The sequence below is a fragment of the Pomacea canaliculata genome, linkage group LG8 (assembly GCF_003073045.1).
Source record: "Pomacea canaliculata isolate SZHN2017 linkage group LG8, ASM307304v1, whole genome shotgun sequence".
NCBI lineage: Eukaryota > Metazoa > Mollusca > Gastropoda > Architaenioglossa > Ampullariidae > Pomacea > Pomacea canaliculata.
In genome coordinates, this window is record NC_037597.1 from 18,976,607 (window position 1) to 18,995,939 (window position 19,333).

At 35.7% G+C, this 19,333-nt stretch overlaps 3 protein-coding genes across 5 annotated transcripts; 2 read left to right on the plus strand and 1 right to left on the minus strand.

The window, feature by feature from the left end:
- The first annotated feature begins 590 nt into the window (after positions 1–590).
- LOC112570655 (intraflagellar transport protein 43 homolog A-like) lies at positions 591–7,987 on the plus strand. 3 transcript variants are annotated; one of them, XM_025249198.1, is made up of 9 exons: positions 591–725; positions 2,740–2,847; positions 3,149–3,216; positions 3,834–3,872; positions 4,491–4,546; positions 5,445–5,517; positions 5,743–5,818; positions 6,529–6,591; positions 7,220–7,987. In XM_025249198.1, exons 1-9 carry the CDS (start codon positions 693–695, stop codon positions 7,328–7,330), a joined length of 627 nt encoding a protein of 208 aa, XP_025104983.1. In that variant the 5' UTR covers positions 591–692; the 3' UTR covers positions 7,331–7,987. The 3 variants fall into 3 exon arrangements, with proteins under 3 accessions (XP_025104983.1, XP_025104984.1, XP_025104982.1); XM_025249197.1 differs by lacking the exon at positions 591–725 and adding an exon at positions 1,929–2,041; XM_025249199.1 differs by lacking the exons at positions 591–725; positions 3,834–3,872 and adding an exon at positions 1,928–2,041.
- Positions 7,988–8,680: 693 nt separating this feature from the next.
- Positions 8,681–14,699, minus strand: LOC112570654 (spermatogenesis-associated protein 17-like). The gene is given in 11 exon segments (XM_025249196.1): positions 8,681–9,905; positions 10,185–10,314; positions 10,742–10,890; positions 11,112–11,218; positions 11,221–11,261; positions 11,585–11,740; positions 12,258–12,361; positions 12,543–12,593; positions 12,779–12,860; positions 13,727–13,816; positions 14,579–14,699. Coding segments are annotated over 11 exon segments (1,053 nt in total). The 5' UTR covers positions 14,647–14,699; the 3' UTR covers positions 8,681–9,830.
- LOC112570412 lies at positions 14,685–19,058 on the plus strand. Its single transcript, XM_025248828.1, has 5 exons — positions 14,685–14,820; positions 15,895–16,144; positions 16,681–16,804; positions 17,204–17,319; positions 18,650–19,058. The coding sequence occupies exons 1-5, from the start codon at positions 14,765–14,767 to the stop codon at positions 18,959–18,961; spliced, it is 858 nt and encodes a 285-aa protein (XP_025104613.1). The 5' UTR covers positions 14,685–14,764; the 3' UTR covers positions 18,962–19,058.
- Positions 19,059–19,333: the final 275 nt, after the last annotated feature.

The following is a 19,333-nucleotide window of genomic DNA, read 5'->3' on the forward strand; positions in this document are numbered from 1 at the left end:
AGATATTCTCTCATTTGTTACAGCACATCACAAAGTATGAACAAATGCCCCTTCTTCTAACCCCCCTCTCCTTTTTTCTCATCTATTGACTACTTCCCTACTCGTCTTCCTCTGCATATTCATAAAATTCTTGTTACTCGATTCCTCGTTGCGTTGTCTGTGTGCCTCTATCAGTCATCAGCACTCCTGTTTATCCTTCTGTCTCCCGTATGTTGTCCAGGTCTCGTTCTTGTTTCAAGCGCTTACATCACATCCTTCATACGCGTGAGTATGCGCCATATAAATCAGGCGATGATGATGATGATTATTATTATTATAGTAATAATAATAACAACTACGATAACATCGATCAAGAGCAGCAGCAGCAACACCACCATCACCACCACCAACAACACACACACACACACACACACACACACGCGCGCAAACGCGTGCGAACACACGCACAAGTAAAATTGTACACACCCTCATAACTATTCGCGTTCGATAAGGTCTTTTTGTCCCCCGGCAAACTGTTATTTGTCCCCGGACAAAACTGCAGGCATTATTTCTGTTATCGTTTACCCGCCGTGTCCCTACCTTCTCTATCGAGCGGGCGGTGCGACCTGAGCCTTCTCGCCGCAACATACCGACGGCACTTTCTCGTGTGCTCGACTCCTTGCTGCTGCAGCAAATCTTCGGTTGCCGATGCCATGGCTGCACCACTTGCAGGTGAAAACAAACAGGTATGTAGAAAATCACGTATGAATGATACAGGCAGCAGCAATGTAATGAAAGATGGTATGCGCTGTTTATATATTGCCGATAAGGTCGAACCGTGATAAAATCAGGTGTCGGTAAAATTCACGTCGCGGCGGCCAACAGTTCAAGAATACATTACTTAATCACAGGTGTCGCAGGACGCGACAATGAGAGTGAAGCTCTGCGGTCTATTTATAAAATGGAGAATAAAATCGATCTGTCATGCATGTGCAAAGAAGCAGTTCAACATGATCTCGTGGTACTAGCGATCAGCAAACGGTTTCAAGTATATGGGATGAACGTACCTGTCCAAAGCCAGAAGTTGCTCGACAGAAACTCACAGCGTGATTGTAATAATGACAGCATCAATAATGCCACAAGGAACAGAATAATCTGGAACAGCAGCACCATGCATATTAATAGAGCTTTATTTCTAATTACAGATTGTGAATGTTTTTGATAATTCCCACTCAATCTGCTTTCTGACCCACATTGCTGACAGAAAAATGGATACAGCATTTGAGACCAATGCCAGCGGTTGAACTGGCTTGCGAGCACGGATAAGTGGACAAAACTTCCCATGCCAGATCTTTGGAGAATCTTTCATATATTGTTGCAGATATAATATGTATATATACACAGTCATACGTCATGTTCTCCCCAACAACCAAGATAATGCGAAAGTACTAGACTGAGTTTAGTGTAAAATTGTTATAGAATGCTGAAATAAATGCCACAGCCTGCTTAGAAAAAGGTAAAGAAGGTTAATTTAGTTTTAAATTTATGCCGACTCTAAAATATGGCTGTGAAAAGGGACTGCACTCTACAGATATCATCACTACTGCCGATCGCCCGTCTTCTTCCCAGAGCTGAAATTTGGATTAGCAGTGGCGTAGGAACCAGATATTGAGAAGGCAAGCATGTGAACGTCGTTCACTGTCAGCATGCGAGCATCTTCGTACGCCCGATCCCGCAGCGTGGGTGTGAGTTGTCTTCCCACAGCTGAAGTTCGGATTAGTTTCCCTTTTGACCAGGGAGTAATAATTGAATATATTACTTTAGGTAATACAGTTATACTATAAGAATCAATGTGTAAGTTTCACGCATTGTAATATATATGTAAATTATTATACTTATTTTGAAATTGTTTATTATTTATTTAGATAATATAGTATATGTGGAAAGTTAGTTATAAAGATAGAAATGTGTACACAAACTACTCCCTTAAGAAATCGGTTGCTCGGCTCTTGCAGTCAAAACAATGGATCGCGACGACTTGGATTTTGGCACAACTAAAAGGGTTTGAGTCTCATTTTGGATAGTACTATGTTAAACCATTAGCTGTGCTCAGTGAACCAAAAATATGCGATTAATTTGACATCTCCTGCAAAATGTGTCTCGAGTTGGAGGTTGAACCAACTCCATAACGTACCTCTAAAGTTAGTTAACCAGATCCAAGCCTTGCCTTAAGACAGTGTTGAATGTATTATGCATATCTTCGCAGATTGTCTGAATATTCAGACGAGGGAACCAAGTCGCATTTTGTGTCTTTTGGCTTTGTGAAGCTGCAGTCATTATTTTAATCCACAAATGATGAATGAACTAAAGTAGTGAAATCAGAGTTAGTGTAAAAATAAGGTACAAATGCATCACTCAGATGGTGCATTATGGCACGAGCCTTGCCTACTTAGTCTAATTTAACCCAGCACAAAAAAGAAATCTGCTGAAATATTCTTATCATCTCCGTTTGTTAATGGCACACAACTCCATGCCCTACTCCCCTCAGTTTATAATCTGCTCAGCTCTCCTCCACTCTATTCACTTAAATTGTAAACAACACCTCGTAAGCACCTAAACATGAAGTCGCATGTGCCACCCAAGCAATGCATTTATACCAAGGAATTAACAAAGATTTTGCTTCATAAAGCAGTAGAATAGATTATGCCTATAATGCTTAGGTTTTGTTTTAAAGAATACCCTCATTTTTAATGGCATTAGAGTGCAAAACAAGGACGAAGAGCTGCAGTCTCCACACCATCTGTGACAGCAACAGCTGCTACAGACATTGAACAGGATGAAGAGCTATCCGCACCCATTAAACAAAATGTAAGTCAAAGTCACAACGAAAGCATTGAAGCTGTACCTTTTATTTTTTTTGTGCAGAGTTATCAGATATTGTTATTTTAAGCTTGAGATTAGATATAGCTAAGAAATGTTGATTAATGTGATGAACAAAAACAATTCAGGAAAAACAAATTTTTAATTTGTTAGAATGGCGTGGTGGTGGCTATATATATGGTGTGTATATGTTCCTGCATGTATATGTATGCATACTGCATGAACTAACATGCCAGTACACGTTTGTATTGCATCTTGTGGTATATAGTAAAGTTTTGATTGCTGGCAGGGAAGCAGTAAAGACCGACCAAACAAAGCAGTGTCGGGATGGGGTGAAGATGCGCCTCGTAAACCTCGGTATGCCTTTTCTGTCACAACCAATCTTTGTTTTAAAGTTTGAATCATGTACACATATCAGTGCACACAGAAGCATGTTTGCAAGTGATGTATGATGCCTTCAGTTCCTCTTTATACCTCTCTACCCTTTGTGCAGAATGTGGGGATCCAGTTAAACATTTTGTTTCAAGTTGTGTTGATGTCTGTGTTAGTGCTGTGATTGCAAAATCCATGCCCAAATTGCAAGTTATAATCACTTTACAACCACAAGATATGAACATTGGTTCACTTTAGTGCATGTGTTTCAAAATTTAAGCTTATTTTCCCAAACCCAGACATATCCATGTACTTCTTTTATTGCAGCCTATCTGATTGTGTGCAGTACTGTAACCACCATGTAGCTTATTTTTTTTCCTTAGAGTATTACAATGTTTAAGGACTTAATGATGTCCACAGGATCTTTGTGGTTAGCATACTTAACATTTGAGCAGAATATCCTGAATGTTGAGGGTTTCCAGTCCCCATTACTGAGCAACTCTTGTGTGAACCCCCTGCATGTTCTGTGCTTTTCCATAAAATAAAAATTGTGCTTTTCAAGCTTGACTGCTACCTGTGTTTGCATGCATGACTGGTTGCAGGGCACGGCAGCTGGGTGAAGGGTTAGAGACTTTAGAAGAGTAAGTATTGTTGACCTGCTATGTTTCCCTTGAATTCAGAATGGGGTAAGACCCATAGCATGCTTATAAATGGGCTCTGTTTGTATTTGGTGTGTTTATATGTGGAATGCCTTGTACTTTTTTTAGTTTCTTTAATTTGGAAATTTTTTAATGGTTTAAGAGAATATACCTTTTTGCCATTAGGATTTGTATAGATCTTTCTCTAATTGAGAGGAAGTTATTAAAACATTCTTGTTTGAATTCTGACCCATCCCTTATATATATATATCCCTATACCTTTCTAATCACTTTAACTTACTTGTTATTTCTGAAGGTGAATGCCAAAGACTTAAATTGTATAAATTCGTTCCTTTTCTTACATGCAGCTGCAAGTAAATGCCTTTTATAATTTTGACATTCATGACACAGGATCTTATGTCTTAAATATAGTTTGTTATTGCATACAATTAATCCTCTTTGATTTTACTGCTGCAAACACATTACTAAGAAATAGTAGGTGGCCTGGTCACGGCACATCTTTGTCTCCCAACTTTAGTTCTTTAACTTGGAGCAAGAAATTGTTGTAAGAGTGTTCTTATACTCATACTCCTATTCCTTCTCTTGGATTTCTTAATTTAGTGAAAGACTGCGGCCAAGTAGTCCTGACAAGGGTTCTGAAGGAGATTCAGACACTGGTGAGTTTCCATAGATACACCAAAATATTTCAGAGCTACATGAACATTTCTTTTTCAAACTGTCCCAGATGACATGGCTATATGGAGTTATCCTGATTAGCTACCTCAGTTCCAGCTATCCACTCCTGAGTGGTCAGACCAATAAACATGGAGAACACAAATTTGACCAACTCCCCCTTCCTACCATCCTGCCCTTGCCAGTCAGCGAGCATCAGTTTTTGGCCCGGTTTTACACATTTAAGATGTGTGTTACTACCTTGTTTCTGCAGTCTCATGGATAGGCCACGCATGGCCTGTGAAGTGTGGTGAAGTCTCCTTTTATCTAATATGTTCACTGTTCCAACTGCCTGTCCTGCTCTGAAATTTACCTTGTGAAGTTTGCCTCTCCTTGGCTGAGGACAGATGAGTGCAAGTGGTCTGAGACAACAGCGGGAAAGTAAATGCCTTGGCCTGTTAAACAGTCTTTATCTGTATATAATTTTGCCAGCAAGAAAATATTTTGTATCCATGTACTGCATTTTACATCCATTTGTGGTGTCTCTGGTTATTCATATCCTCAATTTTCCATGCTTGTGCATTACACCTTTTTTAACACCAGCATTAATTTTATGAAACACCTATTTTTAAGCTTTAAGGCAGTGGTGCCCAACTTTTTCTCGCCCGAGACTGAACTGGACATGATATAAAATCTCGCAGGCCAAAACATGGGGGTTTTGCCCGGATCATGACGTTAAAAATGAAATTATGTTGTGTCTGGTTAAAATGAGTAGGCCGGATGAGGCCCCTTTGCACGCCATAGGTTGGGCACCCCTGCTGTAAGGCAAGCTGAGTATTTTGAATTATGGATTCACCACTAAAAATATTTTGAAGATGTTTATGTTCTTTTCAATCTATGCAGATATACCTGTTATACCTGAACTAGAGGAACAGCAGGAAGAGGACCTAACAACACGAGTTGCCTCTGCACCCAAGTACTATACTTTTATAATACTATTTCTTAAAACAGATTTTTATTGGAACTTTAACTTTGCCTTTTGATTAGTGTGTTTCTGTAGATTATCTGTGGGTTCCATCATTCTTATACCCAGAGCCGGCACTAAAGGGTGGGGGGGGAACAAGCAAACCATCTTGTGATGTAAGCAAAACTTATAGTAATTCAAGCTATTACTTTATGTCTGGTCTTTATTTTTGGTCAGTGTTGCTGTAAATCGAGTGGCAACATACAGAGAACTGGACAATGATCTGCTTCGACAGGCAGCATTTCAAATCCTGGTTAGTGTAATTTTCCTAAGAAATTTCAGTTGTTCCAATAATTATACAAGGAGAGACTTTTTAATATGCATTGTGAAATGCTTGTATAAAATATTGTTAGTTATTTCAACTTTATAACTTCCTCTTTGTTGAAACAAGAAACAAGCAAGTGCATAAACAGACTTTTGTTGTATTACAGTTGCACCTGCATTTGCTTAGTCTCTGTCCTAGGTCTGATCTTGCTGTACTATGAATTAGACAAGAAATATGACTAATGCTTTTTCTCTGGCCCAACATTTTTCATTGTCTGCTTCTTCTTACTCTTTAAGCTGTGACTCAAAACTTTCAAGTCCCACCTCAGCACCCACATCTTTTACAAACACCTTGTGTAAATAGCTAACTCTTCTAGTCACTCCTCAATTTCTCACCTTCATGATCTGGCTCGTTTTCTACTAAGTAGACTGCTTGACATAGTCAAATTCTGTCACTTAAATGTAAATTTTATTTTAGAGTATCATTTCCTTTGTAGTCCAGAGAGAATATCACATTATCCTTGCCTTCACACATTGGAAGTGTGCTTTTATAATTTCTAAGATTATTACTTATAAACTAGTGGTGGTAAACAATTGTTTCAGCTAAGGTATGCATAGTTTTAAGTCAAGGTCTTACTCTGAGATAGTTGTTCAGCATATCTATTTTTGTTATACTCTATTTTTTTTTATGTTTACTAGGACAATGAAATTGATCTGAAGTTATTAACAAAGGGCTTGTCACCAGCTGAGGACCTAATTGAGGTAATATTATTGTGAAATGATTTAATGCGTAAAAATGCAGTATTAAAGAGAATTCCATATTTCAGATAATTGGACAATATTGAACAGTTACACTGTAAAAATATACTTATAAATTACAGGAAGAAATTTCTTTTTATTTCATGCTAAGTTGTGTTTTTATAGTTATAGTCATCTTTTACTAGGACACAGCTGGATGAATCTTAAAATTTGCCAAAATTTGAATGTATAATTCTAAATTTATTGTAGCGTGCGGCTTACATGCAAAAAATATTCCATGTATGTTTTTTAGAAATGTTGATTAGAAAATCAAGTATGAAATATTTAATAAAGAAGATTGTATATTCATTAAAGGTTTAACAACAAATGATGCCATAAAGACCTGTTGCATTTTATAAAAATTTATCCCATTGATCTTTCTAAAGTTATTGTCTGACACATCTGTTGATAATAATGAATATTTTATAAAGGATTAAGAGTGATAGCACAGGTCAAAGCCATTTTCAGAAATTGTAAGGTATAGCAGCAGATTTTTTTTCCAAGCCAGTGTCAAGGAATAATTTGATAAAGATAATAATTTACTGTGAGAATAATGCATGGGAATTTAATACTGTAGATTCTTTTGCAACAGGAAGATCGTCCTTGGGACTGGGACCGTCTTTTCACAGAAATTTCTTCGGAGTTGACCACTGAATGGGAGAAGGCAGCTGGAGAAACCAACACAGAGCAGGCAGAAACATGATCTGTGCTTTATTTGATGAGACTAATTTCAGTGTAAGCGAGGAAAACTTGTTGCCTGTGATGTTGGATAGTCAGACAATGATTCTATACTGTCTCAAGTGTTGCTGTGCAGGTTTGCATTTTAATAAGTACCAAAAGCAAGTTTAGTTAAAATAAGAAAGGTAAACTTTTTTTAAAGCAATTTCAGGTAAAAGCCTGAATAACTGAAAAAAAACTGCAAGAGCTCGAGCATTCCAATTTCTTCTTAAAAAATATATTGTTTGTTCATTTATAATAATGCTTCGTTATTTCACTTATCTTGCCACACACTATGTACATTTTATTTTCTGCAAATGATTTACTTGGGTTATCTACATCAAGTCTCTTTCTCAGAATACTGTCTTGTGTATAATGCTGAAACCATTTTAAAAAGTGATAAAAGAGTTTCATTTGAAATTAAAGAAAAAAGCTGCTATGAATTTGCTAATCTAGGCAAATGGCTGGTCTACATAACATAATACAACATTAGCAGGAAAAAACAGAAATAAAGGTAAATGCATTTAAAAATTTATCTTGCAACTTAAGCTATCATAAAATAATAAGTAGACCTTCTTATAGTCACTTATATATACATTGTAAACATGCAGATATGGGAAAATAAAATTTGTGTTCAAGATAATCGATTGAAATATGACGTTTGAGAAATGTGTGTATACATATGAATATGTTACTGCATGCTTGTGATGGATGTGTGGATGTGTGCATGGGCATATGAAGATTGTGTTTAGGTGTGTGCACAGGCATGTGAAGGATTGTGCAGTAAAACTAAGCTAAACTATATTTAAATGCAGGAAGGGGGGGGGGTTGGTATTTTATGTTAAGCTAGCAACTAAGGCTGTTTCAATGCAAGGCAGCTAGGCCTGTAAACAGATGGCACATGCAGAGGAAACAGCGTCCCTGAAATGAGAGCTGAACCCATGACAGCCAACCTTAACTGTAATTGTGCAACCAGACTGCCCCAAATGTAGGAAGAAGAATCATTGTGAGTAGACCATCCTTCATCATCTATATGACCAAGAAATCTCATTTGTCTTTGGCTTATTGTAGCAGACTAGAGAATATATCCTAGCTTGGTTTGCTCTTTGCAACTTAATTTATAACCTTCCAGTAATAATCACACATAATATGATTGAAGGTTGATTGAATACTGTTTAAGAATACCCCAGGTAAAAAGTAACTTTTTGAGTAAAACACTTGCTTAAGGTAGCAATGTATATAGATCATAAAGATTCTGTCTTTCACTCCACAAATTTCGCAAGCAACTTGCATTTAAATAATTGCAATTTACGTACTGTATAAAACTCAGATCATAAATTTTTAAACGATTTATTAGATGTGGCCAAAGCATGACAAAAACATGCCTCAATGAGAGTCTTACATATGTGCACACCTACACATTCATCGCCTCATCAACTTCATCTTAAAAAGTTCATTTCAAAATGTCTTCAAATATTTGTCATATATACAGACCTGATGCAAGTCCACACCTTTATCATGGTTGATACATTAGACAAGTGTCCTATTTTCACAGACAGGTGTATGTCAACTTTATTACGACACTTTCATATGTGCTGGGTAAACTTGGTGGTATTTTTCTTTTTGATTGTATATGTCTGCGTGAACTGTCAAGCTTTAAGTGTCTTTGGTATTTTACATGCTAGACATCTGGCTGTAGCACTTGACTGAAACAAAACAAATGTTTCCCTTGAAACTTGTTCTTACCCCTTTTGTTCTGTCATTGTTGCTCACCTTCAAAAATATTATCCCATTGCTGGAATAACAGTACTTCAACAGTTCTTGTCTATTTTCAGCAATAGTCTTTTCTGCTCACATACAGCAAAATTATTCACTGCATCCTTTCTGAAGTTCCTCCACCAATACTTTTTGTATTTATTACAAATATGGCAGCACATGCTAGGGGTCATGAATTTTTAAAAATAACAACAGACAAGTTTTGGAAATCTTTATATTTCTGAAACTTTACCTATAATTGTATGCTACTTTATATGTGTGTGTGTGTGGGACTTCAATATATACATACAGCTAGCTTGTTGACCAGGTGAATCTCAAGATCTACAAATTAACATTACCAAATATGACAGATGGCATTGTCATGTAGATGCATTGAAACTGAAAGGTGTAGTTGTAGCTCTTGATTCAGCTAATGTGAAACAGATGGTATGAATTCACTTCCCCCCAAAAATTACTAGATTCACATCAGTCAAGTCTGCCTGCAAATATTGTTGTGGAAGCAAGGATTCCAGACTTTCGCGCAAAAAACATCAATGACATGCTTGATTGCTAGGGATGAATGGGGTAGGCAGGTAGAAGACCTGAATTCAGTGTATCAGTCTAAAGAAGACTGAGATGTATGGAAGAAACAGGACATTTTAAGAAGGGAATTCAAGGATGGAACAGATGGTGCATAGTTAAGGTTGGTATGGTGAAGGATAATTATGTTTTCACACTTGACCTTGTGAGTAAGTTTGATTGAACTTGTCAAAGATGGGGATTGGTGGTAGCACTGTCTTGAAAGGCTGGTAAACAAAAGAAGAAAAAAATCTGGGTGAGGATATACACTCAAATAATGTGACACATTTACAGAAATTATTTAAAAATGTATAAATTTCATTCAGAGATTCCACATATGTATCAGCTTCAGTCAGCTTATTACTCATCTCATGAAATTTACTCTGATGAATTGTAGTGAAAATATTTGTCACATATACATATATTCTTTACCTAGTACTGTCAGATAACATGGATTTCAGCAGTTGTCAGTCCAAGTAGTTTAAAGAACACCTAAAATAAGTTACCTTTGCAACAATCTGCTTGTTTAAAGTCTCCTCTCTGAAGTGTTTGCTCCCGTATGGTAGACTCCCATACTTGGATGTGGTATAAAGTAAAGGTTCATAAGGTACACTTTTTCGAGTGCATGGCAGAAAACTGATAAAACAAAAGTATAAGAGTAAAAAGTGAATTTCCTACATCAAAGTCACTTTGATCTCCATTTACTTTTTTCACTCTTTCTTCTATGAGAAGTCATACTGTAGGTTACTGAGTTGGGCCATGCTTGGTTTACAAGTTTAAAAATAGAAAATGTCCTTACACTTTATCTCACACAGTCCAAATGCTAACTGAACAAAATGCCAAACCTTTGACAATTCAGATGGACATATATGCTATAAATATTTTGTGGCTAATTGCTGGTCTTGAGAATAGTGCAATCAAATAGCAGACAAAAACTGTATCAGCATATTTTTTATTTACTCAATATTCCTACATGTCTCATGCACTTCTATATCTCCATGAAGGAAAGTATATTGTCCAGCTAGTAAAGTATAACATTCATGAAAAAAGCAGCAGTGCTTACATATCATCATGGTGACGGGTAACCCATTCTTCTGCTTTCAAGATTTCACGTGCCTTCTGCAGAGAATCAATGTCTGTTGCTACACGCAAAGAGGGCTGAAATGGTTTGTATCGCTGTTTCTGCACCTCCTCTGGTTCTCGGAATGGACCCTTGAGGTAGGAAAAAAGCCAATAAGATAAGAGATATATAAAAATATCTTCCCAATATTTAAGTCAATGGAAATTTCAATCATCAGTTTTGCCACAAAACAAACTTGACCCTCTCACCTCAGTTTTTCCCCCTCAGTACCTAAAGATATAAAAATGGAAGCATGCTGAAGACTTTCCATTTAAATTTAAACGACTACATATAGGATTTAATGAAAGCCTACCTGTGGTTTTATTGGTGGAACAGGAAGATGCTTAGGTACATCACTCTTATAACTGGCACAAGCTGGATCAAACTCATTGTTTTCAGCTAATTTCTTTGGGCGGAGAGAGGTTTCACACTCCGTAAAAGAATTTCCTTTTTAGAGGGACACCTACAGTACATAATATTCTGTCACATCAATTTATATAAACAAGGAATGTTTTTTTCACAAGATGGAATTTATGAAATATACAAGGGTAAGCCCCAGCAAAACTGAAATAGAAAAATCTGACAGTTACCTATAAACATATATATGAAAAAAAATCTGTTACTTGCACAAATCATACAAGTAAAATAACAAAAATACTAGTTAAGAAAATAAGAGAACATGCCAAACTATCAATATGAGATTACCATCACTGCTCTTTCAAATAATCAGATTTTTTGTTCACAGAATGTAAAATCTTTTTTTTTTATTTGACAAGTCATGCTCACGGAAGGAAAGGAGAGTTGTAGATGCCAGGTTGTACATAGGTGCTGACAAGGTAGTGATTTTTGCGAGCATTATATTCACTCATTTGCTTATCTCGCTCTTCTTGTATCCTCTTGTGCAAGATGGTCTGGTGTTCTATGTACTCTTGAAGCTCTATCCTAGAAGTGAATGGTTGAGCAGATTGTTTATCTTGAGTTCAAATTATTGGGTGAAGTAATTAGCTTTTTATTTCATCATCATCCACCCATCCTTCACATGTACTTTTCCAGCACTGCACCACTGATACAATTTATCACTTATATAAACCAGCTTTATAACTAAAAAAAAAAAGAAATTTCATGAACTAGTGTAGTTTTTATCCTTTCATCCTTTTATAAGGGCAATTATGCAAGCAAGCATGAGTTTAGACACATCTATATGCCAAGATTACTGAGTTTACTTTTGTAAACAATATGTACATCGATTACATTAGTAAGCAAATATTTAAGTATACATAAAATCTACTTCAGTAAACCCAATAACCTTAACATCTAAACATAGTAAAATATGCACACATTTTTGGTTGTTTAGTTGCTCTTATAATCATTATAAAAATAAAAACTACAATAAATGCAGGTAAGAGCAGGTATGCTATTAGAGGTTTGCAAATAAAGAAAAAAAAGCATAATTACTAACCTGATAATTTCATTCTTTAATTTGAGAGCCTCAATATAGCGCCTTCGGCTGTAGAAGTCAAACACATATTTCCGCACATAGTAACCCCGCCATATCTTCTGGATCTAGTGTGCAGAGAAAAAAATATTTATAAACAAACCCCCTCCCGCATAAAAAAACCAAAAGCAAAAAAAAAGGAGCATTTTAGCTCTATTCAGATCGTTTTCTAGGTGTATATGGGAGAACCAGTATACAGTTTTTTTGTTGTTGCATGCAAATTCAAGATTTAAATAAAAAATCTCTCACCTTTGATGCCATAAGGTTGTAGTAGTTCAGCTTCATGATGAATACACTGTTCTATTGACATAAAAAGAATTTGACAACAAACTGTGGAATAGTAAATATCAGGGCTCATATTCATTATTAAAATAAAGCAAAGGCCAGCTGAAAGGGTTATAGGTAATTACCTTAAAACCAAACTGAAGGGAAATTACAATTCACTGCTGTAAAGGACATAGAAAATGTTAATCAAATTAAGATACCTTGACAAGAATTCTGAAATATTTTCTGCCCAGGTATCCTCTCCATCGCCTTTGAATATTTACTGCACAGCATCTAACATATCTGAAATGTTCAAGTTAATAATAGGTGAGTTTGCTACAAACATCAAAGAATTAATATCTTAAAAAGTAAAGGAAAAAAATTGGAGTCAGTAGTTACAAATAGCTTTTAAGTGTCCTTTGTATGTTAATTCTGCTGCTGTTATATTTGATACTTTCTGTGAAGATGGAACAGGGAAGACTAATCATGTGCATAAGTTTACACATCCTATCTTACAGAGTTACACACTACTGCCAAGGACCACGTAGCCAACTTGGATCTTGAGTGTGCAGAGTGTATTAGGAAGGAATGTGACACTTTTACTCTAGAGATGCTCTTCCTGTTTGGATGTATAAGTTTTGAGTGGTTGAATGATTGCACAGGTGAATGGTATCTGGGTGTACTAATTTATTTCTGCTTGTACAGCCATGTGTGTGTGTGTGAAAGCGAGAGAGAGTAGTATGTGTGTATTTACTTGTAAAGCGGTATGACCTTGCCTATAGAAGCTTGGGTATAGCACTTTATAAACAAAACTTTATTATTATTTCTAAAGGAAGTTTATTCTATTCAATATTTGCTATTTGGACACTGTTTAACAGAAGATTTTAAAACTTTTGTGAGTCAAGAAAACATAAAACAGTGGTTGCCAGGGTGTATTGCTTGAAGACTACATGATAGTGCTTGTAACATTCAAAGTGTGGTTAGTTGTATATATGCAGCTAGCCTCCCTAAAATGGTTAGATATTCAGCTTTAAAACTTTAAACACATTTATGCATACATGCACACAAACATGCATGAATACACACATATAAGAGACCATAGGGTAAAAACCTTAAAAAGCAACAGAAATTAACTTGAACAATTAAGATACACAGTTAATGATGCATACTTCAAGTACCGACGGATAGTTGTGCCACGGAACCAGGCCTGAATGGACACAGCTGCATCATATTCCCTCTGTCTGTGGTTTTCAGCTTCACTATAAAGCAATACAGATTTATCTAAACTTTATCAGAGAATGTTAAGACTCTAGCAAAATTTTGGAGTAACATGATTTATTTTGCAGTAATTAGAATTGAACTTAAAACTGATATTTCTATCATCAAGATAAAAGCAATGTATCATTTGTTTGATATCATTACACATAAAAAAAAAAAAAAAAAAAAAAAAAAAAAAAAAAAAAAAAAAAAAATGAAAAAAAAAAAAAAAAAAAAAAAAAACAAAAAAAAAAAAAAAAAAAAAAAAAAAAAAAAAAAAAAAAAAAAAAAAAAAAAAAAAAGAAAAAAAAAAAAAATAAAAAACAAAAAAAAAAAAAAAAAAAAAAAAAAAAAAAAAAAAAGAAAAAAAAAAAAAAAAAAAAAAAAAAAAAAAAAAAACAATATATAATTCATAATACCCTAGATCGACTGGTTCACTATCGCCAGTTCTAACTTGTTCTGAAATGTCATTTAACATCTTTACAGCAGGATTATGGAAGAAACGTAAGCTTTGAGGGGAAATTGTAATGGGACTTGAGGCTTTAAAAGAAATATTCATTATAATGAAAATAGTAGATGCAGATGCTAAAGAGCAAAAAAAAAAAAATTAAAAAAAAAATGGCTACGATAATTTAAATAACCTTTTCTATGATCGAAGGTACATTTTATTCACTCATCATTTATGCATTCGTGAACATCATAAGAGTGAAATCACATTCACATGAAATAAATAATATTAATATACGAGAAGTTTACAATCTTACTTTTTTCGCGTATAGCATTCTTCATTTATCTCCTCCATTCGACGATAAAGGTTCACAAGCGCCGCCATCTTGTTTTCTTGTTGTCATGGCAGAAAATGGCCGTGGAGCATTTCCGGGTGATATCCTAGGTTACATCAACAATATGTCCACTACCGGGGTAAGATCGGGGAAGACTAAACAACAAAAATGACGGTATACATGCCTCCGATAGCTCGCAAAAAGAGAGTGGATTGTCGATACAAGTGAGTGAGGATACCAAATGTGCATTATTTAAAACTGAATCATTATTTAATTTTGGTTTTGACGTCTCACTTGATTTATATTTATTCGCGCATTTCTTAAGATTTAAAAACGTTGAAACAAAAACTTTTTTTTTGTGATTTTAGTTTTTTAATAACTTACATCAGTGAAGGTAGCGACGTAACAAGAATTTGGAAAGAAGCTGGAAGCTATAAACGTTAATGCACGGGCGGATTTGTGAACCTGGAGTTATTTAGTTATTTTGCTTTTGTAAATGAACTAATAGTGTCATTAAAATGTAAAAAACGGACAAAGTTCAAAAGCCTATATATACATATATATAAAAGCATATATATATAATGGGGAGACTATTTAGCCTGGTACGTATTATTGTGTATTGTAAAGCAGATCACTGATTTGAGGCTTTTTGTGGGCCAGTTGCTGAAAAATTATTTTAGCAACTATACAGCAGAAATATAGGTACTATTGAAGGCGAGATTAGGCTCCACTTTTCACAAATCATGCCCTAAACATAGAGAACCATTTACATTCACTGCCCCAGTGTCTGCTAGGATATGAGTGTTTACTTTCTATACCCATCTAAAAGTACCACAAAAATGTACATTAGGCAGTTCTTAAATGACAAGGGAAAAATACAAAAGCTAAAGAAAATAATTGAAATTGAAAATGGCATAAAATATGCACAGATGACTACTGTAAAAGTAGTTTTCAAAAGTAGCAATACATACCAGAAATATTTAGCCAGATTTCTCCTCTCTTTATGGATATCTATATAGATATGTGTGTGTGTGTACATATAAATTCTGTTGATGTAACAAGGCTTTAATCTTTATCTCTAAAGATAAATTACCTGTGTTATAGTTGATGTGTTGATCATTGATTATAATTACATCTTATAATTCTTCCTTTACTCTAGTTTTTTGCATCTGGTGTTGCAGGAAAAAAGTAATTAAAGATACATTAAATTTGGAATATACATGTTATAAATATCCTTGAGTAAGCACAAATAATATATTAAAAAGTGTCAGATCTTTGTCTTTTTATATTTTCTGCAGTCCTGATACATTTCGTGTTATAAGTGAGGAAGCTGAGAGTGTACACCAGAAGTTTGAACCACAGCCATACAGAGCGTCTTTTGAGCCAGTAACTCCCCAAGAGCCATTATTTCCAGAGATTTCTACCCCACACAAACGTACACGCGTCCTACCACATGCTACTCCTGATTATCGACACAACTGTCCTCAACCAAAAAAATGTTCTTTTATTGAAACAAATGCACATCTGCTAAATGAACCTATTTGTGTGGTATGTTGAAATCATGCTAAATAGTTTTACTCTTCTGCACAAACTAGAAAGATTTATTAAAAAACATGAGGGGATCTATTGCTCTCCAGTTTAATAATAGTTATTATTATTTAGCTATGTTTTATGCAATTTGTTTTACACTATTCATTTTGAAGTGTGCCATACCTTTCATCTCAGTTTTAACTTTTTAATTTCCTGTGCATCACTGTTGTTTTAAAATTGTTCGGTTCTCTTACACATACACATATAGTTTCTCCTGATTTTTGGCATGTCTATTCAGTGTGCTTAGAATGCAAAATGTTTCAGAAACTTAACATAATTTTGTTGTATATTATTTTACTATTATAGATTTGTTTTTAGATCATTTTCATTGATTTACCACTAATTCTAATGAGTAAAGTTTGCAAAGTTTGCATATTCTCAGAATGGATTGGGGAAAATTTGTATGCATATTTGCTTTGGCAGGTGAAAACTGAAAGCAACCCATGATATACAAGGCAAGTGGTGGCCTACAGGTACAAATGAGGGAACACTAACACAAGCCAACCTACACGAAAGACTCCACATACAGAAATGAGTTTATGTATACCAAACAACTGGCACCCAAACCTCATTTTCGCCACTCCGCAAATCCTAACCAAAAGCCAGCTTGTGGAGTTGGTGGGTATCCTGACGTCTTGTCAGTTAAATACTGTTTAGGGAAAGCTCCATAACATAATGGTTAGAGCACTCCACAGTGGAACTAAAGAAATGTGGTCGGAAAATTGTCTTTTCTTCCCTAGCAGAAATTGGTACATTATTTATCATGGAAGCTAAAATCAGTGGAAAAATCTGTACCTTAGACTTGAACTACTAATGCAGAGCCTTCTTCTGTTGTCAAACATTCACTGCTACTATGGTGGTGTCTAACATATGCTGAACTTTTTGTATCTTTAGTTTTATTCTTTGGTGGGTTTTGTAGCCTTGTTGGCAACTTTTTGATCAAATTAAAACTAAGGAAACTTTTGTCAGAAAAGCGTATAAACAATGACTATAAAGGACTTTATTGATCCCTTTTAGTTCCTGTAAACATGCTGCACGAGATGGATGGTACCGAGCATTTCTACAAAGAACGTTTGTCTTTTGAACACCAATATAACAGCAGAACAGACCCCAACTACCCTATAAGGGGCAAGGTAAATCTTGCATTTTAAGTGAGGCACAGCCTTAACAATCTTAGCTTGATCATGATGCCATACAAGAAATAAATTTCAAGGTAATGTAGTAAATTTACTATGTTTTTGAATGCAGCATTTTCATCTGTAAAACATCAGATAATTTTTTTGAGAAAATTTTCAGTTTAAGTGGAAGTCCAGCTGTTGGTCGGGGAAAATGCTCTGTACTTCAGGATTGAGTAACAAGGATTTTGCATGCTACCTCTATTTGACAATAGTCTCTATTCGAGACTATTTTAGTCAGTCAGTCAGTTATTCTTTAATTGATACCTGTTGTTTGAGGGATCACATGGATAAATGTGGCAGCTGACAGGGCCTACCAATCTTGCCAATTTTGGGCAATAGCAGGTCCCGTACAGGACGACCAGTCCAGCTTTTGCTCTCATCACTGCAGTGTTGACTACCCTCCAAGGTGCCGTGAAGAATAGTCTTCAACAGAGTGTCGTGCCAGATTGCATGGCCAAAGAAGACCATCTTATGTCGCCTTTCCACTGTTACTGTTGCAATCCTGATGTGGATATCTGGCATGGAGCTGCCGTCCTTGGATAGGGTGGCTTTCAAGTACTTGAAGCTGTTTACCTCTTCGAGCTGTACCCCATTCATATAGATCTTTGCTTTGCTGCTGCCATTGGTAATAACTTTGTTCTTTTCAGTACTGGTCTCCATTCCATATGCATTTGAAATGTCTGTCAGTCTGTTGATGAGGTCTTGCAGTTCTTTATTAGTGCCTGGTAACAGATCTATGTTGTCTGCAAGGTGTAGGTTGTAGATTGGTCTTCCACCAATTGAGATGGAAGTATGATGGTCGTGGAGAGCTTTGAGCATAATAAAGAGCACCAGTGATAGGGGACATCTTTGATGTACAACTACTGTGGTTTAAAAGTAAGCTCCTATTTGGTTATTCAGCAGTACTGTACTCGTTGAGCTATTGTATAGCACATTTATGACTTGAATTATGCCTTGTTTGATGTTAAATTTTCTCAACACATGCCATAGTTCATCCTGCCAGACTCTGTCCAATACCTTTTTAAAGTCAGTGAAGTTGAGGTATAGGTTTTGCTGGTACTGAGGATCCTTTTCTATGAGGATGCGACAGTGAAAGATCTGCTCAACTGTGCTTCTATGTGGTATGAATCCAGCCTCTTCTTCTGCTAGCAGCTCCTCCGTTCTCTATGTTTTTGTACTTATATGTTTTTGACCACTTGTTCTGGTATGTTGCATTATCTTTCGTCTTCAATCAAACTTTTACCTACCATTAAAAAAATAATCAGATTTCCTTTTGTTATTTCAGCGCCATGGTGCTTTTGTTGTGGATCGTATTGATCAGGAAAGTGCACAGAGATTCATTGATTATCATACCAAGCTAAATGATGAGTGCCCTATTGTTACCAACTTTGGCTCACCACGCTTAAACCCCATTCCTGTGCCCGAACTCCACTGTGTGAACTCTCATGCCTGTGCTCTAAGCAAACAAACAGCAGTACCTGATGCTCAAGTATCTGCAAACAGACTGCCTGCATCACAGCCTGAGCAGAATGCTGCCACAGACTACCAGCAGAATAGTCTATTGGCTTCTCCTCTGCCAGAAAATGTCAAAGGTTAAAAAACAAAGCATGGTCAATCTCAACATTTTCTTTAAATTGAGTGTACAGTGTACACTAAGGCAAAAAAAAAAAAAAAAGAAAAAAAAAAAAAAAAAAAAAATTCCTTTTTATAGAATTTTCAATTCCAGATGATATGAATGTGTGTTAAAACCATGAGCCAAAAAAATGCTTTTGATGTTGGGAAAAAAAACTAAAGCTGTGTAATCTAATGTGAAGTATATTTTTGGTGATACTTTTGACTACTGACCTTCATCTCTTACAAAAAGAGGGTGAAAACTACTTTCTTGCATATGCTTTTGAAAGATATATTGGGAAGAGGGTGAAGGCACCTTATTGTATTCCCATTACTGGCAACACTTTACAACATGTGC